This window comes from Oncorhynchus clarkii, chromosome 17, assembly GCF_045791955.1.
Source record: "Oncorhynchus clarkii lewisi isolate Uvic-CL-2024 chromosome 17, UVic_Ocla_1.0, whole genome shotgun sequence".
Classification (NCBI taxonomy): domain Eukaryota; kingdom Metazoa; phylum Chordata; class Actinopteri; order Salmoniformes; family Salmonidae; genus Oncorhynchus; species Oncorhynchus clarkii.
The window spans coordinates 78,490,220-78,500,219 of NC_092163.1; the positions used below are offsets into that span (position 1 = coordinate 78,490,220).

At 48.1% G+C, this 10,000-nt stretch overlaps 1 protein-coding gene across 1 annotated transcript in view; it reads right to left on the bottom strand.

Moving 5' to 3' along the window:
• The window catches only part of LOC139369947 (glutamate receptor interacting protein 2b), a 278,884-nt gene that overhangs the window by 80,299 nt on the left and 188,585 nt on the right, over positions 1-10,000 (bottom strand). The window contains exons 6-7 of the mRNA XM_071109230.1: positions 9,046-9,121; positions 1,995-2,140 (exon numbers count right to left, since the gene is read on the bottom strand). Of these exons, the coding sequence (XP_070965331.1) occupies positions 1,995-2,140; positions 9,046-9,121 (222 nt within the window). The remainder of the gene's footprint in view (positions 1-1,994; positions 2,141-9,045; positions 9,122-10,000) is intronic.

Here is a 10,000-nt window from a genome sequence, read left to right on the forward strand (position 1 = left end):
AATAATTCTCACAATACTCATGCAATGCATATCTTATGGATAGTTAGACACAAAAAAAACTGTTCCACATTTTAAACGTTTTAATTCCTGCAACTGTATGATGACTACGATATGGCATTCAGAGTCCACCTCCCAGAAATGTATTACAATGAGAGGTTAACAGCAGGAACATGGGACAATTAGCTGTCATTATGGTCCAGGGAAGTTCAGTTCCAGCCCTTGAGGACTGAAGTGATTTTATTTTTTACCTGATTTACCATAATTGGTCAATTACTGTCATTTTATTTTTTTACCTTTATGTAACTAGTTAAGAACAAAATGTTATTTTCAATGACGGCCTAGGAACAGTGGATTAACTGCCTGTTCAGGGGCAGAACGACAGATTTGTACCTTGTCAGCTCGGGGATTTGAACTTGCAACCTTCCGGTTACTAGTCCAACACTCTAAACACTAGGCTACCCTGCCGCCCCTCCACTCTAACCACTAGGCTACCCTGCCGCCCCTCCACTCTAACCACAAGGCTACCCTGCCACCCCTCCACTCTAACCACTAGGCTACCCTGCCGCCCCTCCACTCTAACCACTAGGCTACCCTGCCTCCCCTCCACTCTAACCACTAGGCTACCCTGCCGCCCCTCCACTCTAACCACTAGGCTACCTGCCTCCTCTACACTCTAACCACTAGGCTACCCTGCCTGCCCCTCCACTCTAACCACTAGGCTACCCTGCCTCCCCTCCACTCTAACCACTAGGCTACCCTGCCGCCTCTACACTCTAACCACTAGGCTACCTGCCTCCTCTACACTCTAACCACTAGGCTACCCTGCCTCCTCTACACTCTAACCACTAGGCTACCCTGCCTCCTCTACACTCTAACCACTAGGCTACCCTGCCTCCTCTACACTCTAACCACTAGGCTACCTGCCTCCTCTACACTCTAACCACTAGGCTACCCTGCCTCCTCTACACTCTAACCACTAGGCTACCTGCCTCCTCTACACTCTAACCACTAGGCTACCCTGCCTCCTCTACACTCTAACCACTAGGCTACCCTGCCTCCTCTACACTCTAACCACTAGGCTACCTGCCTCCTCTACACTCTAACCACTAGGCTACCCTGCCTCCTCTACACTCTAACCACTAGGCTACCTGCCTCCTCTACACTCTAACCACTAGGCTACCCTGCCTCCTCTACACTCTAACCACTAGGCTACCCTGCCTCCTCTACACTCTAACCACTAGGCTACCTGCCTCTACACTCTAACCACAAGGCTACCTGCCTCCTCTACACTCTAACCACTAGGCTACCTGCCTCCTCTACACTCTAACCACTAGGCTACCCTGCCTCCTCTACACTCTAACCACTAGGCTACCCTGCCGTATTCATAACCAGAGTGTTTTGTCCACTCATCTGGTGTCCCAGGTCAGAATCCCTGATTAGTGGGGAAGGACGGAAAACAGCAGAATTGTGGCCAGGAAAATACAGCTATTGAATAGCGCATTTTTTACACTATACTGTGATAGTTGATAATTGTAATATTGGATAAAGTTTGGAGGAGAAAGAGACAACAGCTGCTGTTTCCCTTGCCTCTGGGGTCTGTTGAGTCAATATAAATGAATAGACAGTCAAGTATCAAAGTCCTGCAGCCCAGGTAGGCAGGTACTGTCTGGTATTCTCCTTATGGCTGGTTCCAGGTGAAGAAAGTCAGTGAAGTGACTGGGATTTATTATTAAGTCTAGTTGCTTCCCTTTGAGAGCTGCAAATAAAACACACTGTCTGGGATCCCAACACATTACTACTCACTATCCACTTTGTTTCACCTTTCAGTGAAGTTGAAGAACTATAAACAAATAATATTCAGCCTGGATGACACAAAATAAGCTGACATTATTTAAATGAGGTATTACTTATTTATTTCTCCAGGAGAGTGTGAACTCTGATAGAGATAGAATGACTAGAATAGAATACATTATATTTTGGACGGTTTCTCTTACCCATGATAGAGACGTCATACTCGATCTGTAGGAGGGCCTCCTGACCACACTGGTTGAGCACGTTGAGGGCATCCCTGTGGTTGGCACTGTGGAGGGGCACCCCGTCTACACACATCAGACGATCCCCCGGCTTCAGGCTACCCTCTCTGAAGTAGGACGGGGGGGGGGGGGGGGCAGATAGAGGCAGAGGAGAGAGAGGAAGGGAGAAGAGAGAGACACACATGGAGAGGGGAGACACAGGAAGGTAGAGAAAGAGAAATGGTAGAGATGGGCAGAAACGAAGAAGGGGTCACTGTTATTTGGTTCAATAAACAAGGATAGATGAACTAGTAAATCCATATTTTGTTCCTGACCATGTGACCTGACCAGAGATGTTATACAAGACATATGGTGGCAGATGCACAGGGTAGATCCTTTTCAGAGTTCATAACAACTTCCTTGTTGTAAAAGGAAAAAGGAGGAAATGAAGATGGCTTCTATCCAACCCAAGCTATCTAAAATGACTTTTAAACAACTGTCAGGCGATTTTGTGACATTTGACCACAGTCCTAGGAGACAACAGAGGAGACACAAAGGAACGCTGACTGTGTAACACCCTAATCTATTTCACCTGTCTTTGTGATTGTCTCCACCCCCCTTCAGGTGTCGCCCATCTTCCCCATTATCCCCTGGGTATTTATACCTGTGTTCTCCGTTTGTCTGTTGCTAGTTCGTCTTGTTTGTCAAGTCGACCAGTGGTTTTGTCTCAGCTCCTGCTTTTATGAGTCTCTCTATTTCTCGCCCTCCTGGTTTTTGACCCTTGCCTGTCCTGACTCTGACCCTGACCCTGACCCTGACCCTGACCCTGACCCTGACCCTGCCTGCCGTCCGGTACCGTTGCCCCACCTCTGGTTTACTGACCCCTTGACCTGTGTATTGCCTGCCCCTGTTGGATTATTAAACCATTGTTAATTCGACGTCGTCTGCATCTGGGTCTTACCTTCACACCTGATAGACTGAACCAAAGACAGAGATGGAAGATGTCTCAGCCTACATAACAGCCTCGTAGTTGAGCGAGAGAGAGAGAGAGAGAGAGAGAGAGAGAGAGAGAGAGAGAGATGGGGGGGGGGGGGAGAAGGAGAGTGAGCAAAGGACAGAGGGAAGGAGAGATGGAGGGAGGGAGAAGCATGGCATATTCTCTTCCACTTTCTGCATCCTGTCACATTGTATTTAAGGGACCTCCTCTCCAACAATGTTCTGTAACTAAATTCTTGGACTATCATACAAATGGCAGAGAAAACCCAAGCAGCATTTCCATTCCTTGTGCCAAAGTGGTACACTGAATAAATCCAGTTTCATTATGGCAGACTGCACCCTCTGATCTACTTTCTCTCCTTCTACCTCTCCTCTCCTTCTGTCTCCTCTCCTCTCTCCTTCTGCATCTCCTCTCCTCTCTTTTTCTCCTTCTACCTCTCCTCTCCTTCTGTCTCCTCTCCTCTCTCCTTCTGCATGTCCCCTCCTCTCTTTCTCTCCTTCTACCTCTCCTCTCCCTCTGTCTCCTCTCCTCTCTCATTCTGCATCTCCTCTCTTCTCTCCTCTTTCTCCTTCTACCTCTCCTCTCTTCTCTCCTCTATCTCCTACCTCTCCTCTCTTTCTCCTTCTACCTCTCCTACCTTTCCTCTCGTCTCCTCTCTCCTTCCTCTCCTCTCTCTCTCCTACCCCTCCTCTCTCTCTCTTTCTACCCTTCCCCTCTCTCTCCTTCTACCCCTCCTCTCGCTCTCCTTCTACCCCTCCTCTCTCTCTCCTTCTACCCATTCCTCTCCTCTCTCTCTCCTTCTACCCCTCCTCTCTCTCTCCTTCTACCCCTTCCTCTCCTCTCTCTCTTCTTCTACCCCTCCTGTCTCTCTCATTCTACCCACTCCTCTCTCTCCTTCTACCCATCCTCTATCTCTCCTACCCCTCCCCTCTCTCTCCTTCTACCCCTCCTCTCTCTGTCCTTCTACCCCTTCCTCTCATCTCTCTCTACTTCTACCCACTCCTTTCTCTCCTTCTATCCCTTCCTCTCCTCTATCTCTCCTTCTACCCCTCCTCTCTCTCCTTCTACCCACTTCTCTCTCTCCTTCTACCCCTACTCTCTCTCCTTCTACCCCTCCTCTCTCTCCTTCTACCCCTCCTCTCTCTCTCCTTCTACCCCTTCCTCTCATCTCTCTCTCCTTCTACCCACTCCTTTCTCTCCTTCTATCCCTTCCTCTCCTCTCTCTCTCCTTCTACCCCTCCTCTCTCTCCTTCTACCCACTCCTCTCTCTCCTTCTACCCCTACTCTCTCTCCTTCTACCCCTCCTCTCTCTCCTTCTACCCCTTCTCTCTCTCTCCTTCTACCCCTCCCCTCTCTCTCCTTCAACCCCTCCTCTCTCTCTCCTTCTACCCCTCCTCTCTCTCTCCTTCTACCCCTTCCTCTCCTCTCTCTCTCCTCCTACCTACTCCTCTCCCTCCTTCAACCCCTCCTCTCTCTCTCCTTCTACCACTTCCTCTCCTCTCTCTCTCCTCCTACCTCTACCTTTCCTCTGTCTACTCGATCCCTCGCTCTCTATCTCTCGCACACTCTCTCACTTCAGCGTCGGCTGAAATGTCTCATCCCTCGTATTTTACATGTGGGTGTGAAGAGTGAAAACATATTCATATGTAACTAGCACCAGCCGACATATTCAGGAGACATATTCAATATCCCTCTCAGCCAAACCCACACAGAAAAATGGAACACAGGTCCTGTCTCAAATGACAACAGTAGTGCACTACATAGCAGTGCACTACATAGCAGTGCACTACATAGCAGTGCACTACATATGCACCCTACATAGCAGTGCACTACATAGCAGTGCACTACATAGCAGTGCTATACATAGCAGTGCACTACATATGCACCCTACATAGCAGTGCACTACATAGCAGTGCACTACATATGCACCCTACATAGCAGTGCACTACATAGAAGTGCACTATATAGCAGTGCACTACATATGCACCCTACATAGCAGTGCACTACATATGCACCCTACATAGCAGTGCACTACATATGCACCCTACATAGCAGTGCACTACATATGCACCCTACATAGCAGTGCACTACATATGCACCCTACATAGTAGTGCACTACATATGCACCCTACAGTGCAGTGCACTACATATGCACCCTACATAGCAGTGCACTACATATGCACCCTACATAGCAGTGCACTACATATGCACCCTACATAGCAGTGCACTACATATGCACCCTACATAGCAGTGCACTACATATGCACCCTACATAGCAGTGCACTACATATGCACCCTACATAGCAGTGCACTACATATGCACCCTACATAGTAGTGCACTACATATGCACCCTACATAGCAGTGCACTACATATGCACCCTACATAGTAGTGCACTACATATGCACCCTACATAGCAGTGCACTACATATGCACCCTACATAGTAGTGCACTACATATGCACCCTACATAGCAGTGCACTACATATGCACCCTACATAGCAGTGCACTACATATGCACCCTACATAGCAGTGCACTACATATACACCCTACATAGCAGTGCACTACATATGCACCCTACATAGCAGTGCACTACATATGCACCCTACATAGCAGTGCACTACATATGCACCCTACATAGTAGTGCACTACATATGCACCCTACATAGTAGTGCACTACATATGCACCCTACATAGCAGTGCACTACATATGTACCCTACATAGCAGTGCACTACATATGCACCCTACATAGCAGTGCACTACATATGCACCCTACATAGCAGTGCACTACATATGCACCCTACATAGCAGTGCACTACATATGCACCCTACATAGCAGTGCACTACATATGCACCCTACATAGCAGTGCACTACATATGCACCCTACATAGCAGTGCACTACATATGCACCCTACATAGCAGTGCACTATAACATACAGTACCAGTCAAAGGTTTAGAACAAAGGGTTTTTCTTTATATTTTAAACTATTTTCTACATTGTAGAATAATAGTGAAGACATCAACACTATGAAATAACACATATGGAATCATGTAGGAACCAACAAAAGTGTTAAACAAATCAAAATATATTTAAGATTCTTCAATCTTAAATATCGTTACTTTAAGACATGGAGGTCAGTCAATCCGGAAAACTTCAAGAATTTAAGTAGTTTCTTCAAGTGCAGTCACAAAAACCATCAATGATGAAACTGTCTCTCATGAGGACCGCCACAGGAAAGGAAGACCCAGAGTTACCTCTGCTGCAGACGATAAGTTCATTAGATTTAACTGGCTCTCATGAGGACCGCCACAGGAAAGGAAGACCCAGAGTTACCTCTGCTGCAGACGATAAGTTCATTAGATTTAACTGGCTCTCATGAGGACCGCCACAGGAAAGGAAGACCCAGAGTTACCTCTGCTGCAGACGATAAGTTCATTAGATTTAACTGGCTCTCATGAGGACCGCCACAGGAAAGGAAGACCCAGAGTTACCTCTGCTGCAGACGATAAGTTCATTAGATTTAACTGGCTCTCATGAGGACCGCCACATGAAAGGAAGACCCAGAGTTACCTCTGCTGCAGACGATAAGTTCATTAGATTTAACTGGCTCTCATGAGGACCGCCACAGGAAAGGAAGACCCAGAGTTACCTCTGCTGCAGACGATAAGTTCATTAGATTTAACTGGCTCTCATGAGGACCGCCACAGGAAAGGAAGACCCAGAGTTACCTCTGCTGCAGAGGATAAGTTCATTAGATTTAACTGGCTCTCATGAGGACCGCCACAGGAAAGGAAGACCCAGAGTAACCTCTGCTGCAGACGATAAGTTCATTAGATTTAACTGCACCTCAGATTGCAGCCCAAATAAATGCTTCACAGAATTCAAGTAACAGACACATCTCAACATCAACTGTTCATAGGAGATTGAGTCAATCAAGACTTCATGGTCGAATTGCTGCAAAAAAACACCTACTAAAGTGCACCAATAATAAGAAGAGACTTGCTTGGGCCAAGAAACACGAGCAATTGACATTAGACAGGTGGAAATCTGTCCTTCGATCTGATGAGTCCAAATTTGAGATTTTTGGTTACAAACGCCAATTTCTTTGTGAGACGCAGAGTAGGTGAACAGATGATCTCTACATGTGTGGTTCCCACCATGAAGCCTGGAGGAGGAGGTGTGATGGTGTGGGGGTGCTTTGATGGTGACACTGTCAGTGATTTTTTTTAAATTCAAGGCACACTTAACCAGCATGGCTACCACAGCATTCTGCAGCGATACGCCATACCATCTGGTTTGGGCTTAGTGGGACAATCATTTGTTTTTCAACAGGACAATGACCCAGCACACCTCCAGGCTGTGTAAGGGCTATATTACTAAGAAGGAGAGTGATGGAGTGCTGCATCAGATGACCTGGCCTCCACAATCGTCCGACCTCAACCCAATTGAGATGGTTTGGGATAAGTTGGACCGCAGAATGAAGGAAAAGCAGCCAACAAGTGCTCAGCATATGTGGGAACTCCTTCAAGACTGTTGGAAAAGAATTCCTCATGAAGCTAGTTGAGAAAATGCCAAGAGTGTGCAAAGCTGTCATCAAGGCAAAGGCAACGGGTTTGAAGAATCTAAAATATATTTTTATTTGCTCAACAATTTTTTGGTTCCTACATGATTCCATATGTGTTATTTCATAGTTTTGATGTATTCACTATTATACTACAATGTAGAAAATAGTAAAAATAAAGAATAAAGAAATTAGTAGGTGTACTGTAGCTTCAGCTGACCCTGTGCTCCTCTGTCCTCTAGCTGACCCTGTCCTCTAGCTGACCCTGTTCTCCTCTGTCCTCTAGCTGACCCCTGTCCTCTAGCTGACCCTGTGCTCCAGCTGACCCTGTGCTCTAGCTGACCCTGTGCTCCAGCTGACCCTGTCCTCTAGCTGACCCTGTGCTCTAGCTGACCCTGTCCTCTAGCTGACCCTGTCCTCTAGCTGACCCTGTGCTCTAGCTGACCCTTTGCTCCTAAGTGCTCTAGCTGACCCTGTGCTCTAGCTGACCCTGTGCTCCTCTGCGCTCCAGCTGACCCTGTGCTCCTCCAGCTGACCCTGTGCTCCTCTGTGCTCTAGCTGACCCTGTGCTCTAGCTGACCCTGTGCTCTAGCTGACCCAGTGCTCCTCTGTGCTCTAGCTGACCCTGTGCTCTAGCTGACCCTGTGCTCCTCTGTGCTCCAGCTGACCCTGTGCTCCTCCAGCTGACCCTGTGCTCTAGCTGACCCTGTGCTCCTCTGTGCTCTAGCCGACCCTGTGCTCTAGCTGACCCTGTGCTCCTCTGTGCTCCAGCTGACCCTGTGCTCCTCCAGCCGACCCTGTGCTCTAGCTGACCCTGTGCTCCTCTGTGCTCTAGCTGACCCTGTGCTCTAGCTGACCCTGTGCTCCTCTGTGCTCCAGCTGACCCTGTGCTCCTCCAGCTGACCCTGTGCTCTAGCTGACCCTGTGCTCCTCTGTGCTCCAGCTGACCCTGTGCTCCTCCAGCTGACCCTGTGCTCTAGCTGACCCTGTGCTCCTCTGTGCTCTAGCTGACCCTGTGCTCTAGCTGACCCTGTGCTCCTCTGTGCTCTAGCTGACCCTGTGCTCTAGCTGACCCTGTGCTCCTCTGTGCTCCAGCTGACCCTGTGCTCCTCCAGCTGACCCTGTGCTCTAGCTGACCCTGTGCTCCTCTGTGCTCTAGCTGACCCTGTGCTCTAGCTGAACCTGTGCTCCTCTGCGCTCCAGCTGACCCTGTGCTCCTCCAGCTGACCCTGTGCTCTAGCTGACCCTGTGCTCTAGCTGACCCTGTGCTCTAGCTGAACCTGTGCTCCTCTGTGCTCCAGCTGACCCTGTGCTCCTCCAGCTGACCCTGTGCTCTAGCTGACCCTGTGCTCCAGCTGACCCTGTGCTCCAGCTGACCCTGTGCTCTAGCTGACCCTGTGCTCCAGCTGATCCTGTGCTCTAGCTGACCCTGTACTCCTGGGGAATAAGTTGTCACACCATGATCCACATCACCTGTCTGCAGGACCTCCTGGTCTGACGTATGTCACCACTAGGGGGCGAGATTTGTTCCAGTCTTCGTGTGAGCCCCCTGAAACATCACATTAAACACATTGAACGCTTGAGGAAATGGTTTGGCTATACAGTATGGCATCACTTTTAATAGGGCATCTGCCTGACCAACATCAATTTGGTCCCGTGTGGCCCAGTTGGTAGAGCATGGTGCTTGCAACGCTAAGGGTCGTGGGTTCGATTCCCACTGAGGGCCACCCATATGACTGTAAGTTGGAGAAAGCGTCAGCTAAACGGCATTTCTTATATTATATACAGTATATTAATTTGCATCAAAACTATTGTGTAATAAAAGTATGCATTGAAGAATCTGAAGAATATTTCACTCATCTTTTATGCCATCCACAGTTAAAACAAGTCTGCCATGCTAACTGTGCTGTAAACGATGAATTGATTTCCCTACAGCCTAAATTACTTTGTCTTTTATTGATCTGTGGATGGCGTTGTTAAGAAATTAGCATTTCCAATCGGTGGACTGCTGAGGCTATCTTAAATTAATTTAGAGTGTTCTTCCTTTATGGGTCAGCTGTGACTGAAACACAATCAACCTAGACTGTAGTGGGAACGGGCGGGTGCCAGGGTTGTCTGTGTAATGCAGGGGTGTCAAACTCATTGAGTGTCTGCTGTTTTTTTTTTTTTTTTCCCCATTCAATTAAGACCTAGACAACCAGGTGACGGGAGTTCCTTACTAATTAGTGACCTTAATCCATCAATCAAGTACAAGGGTGGAACGAAAACCTGCAGACACTCGGCCCTCCGTGGAATGAGTTTGACACATGTTGTGAAATGAGTGTATAGGGTCCATCCCAAATAGCACCCTATTCCCTACATAGTGCACTACTTTTGACCAAAGCCCATAGGGAATAGGGTGCACTACATTTGACCAGAGCCGATAGGG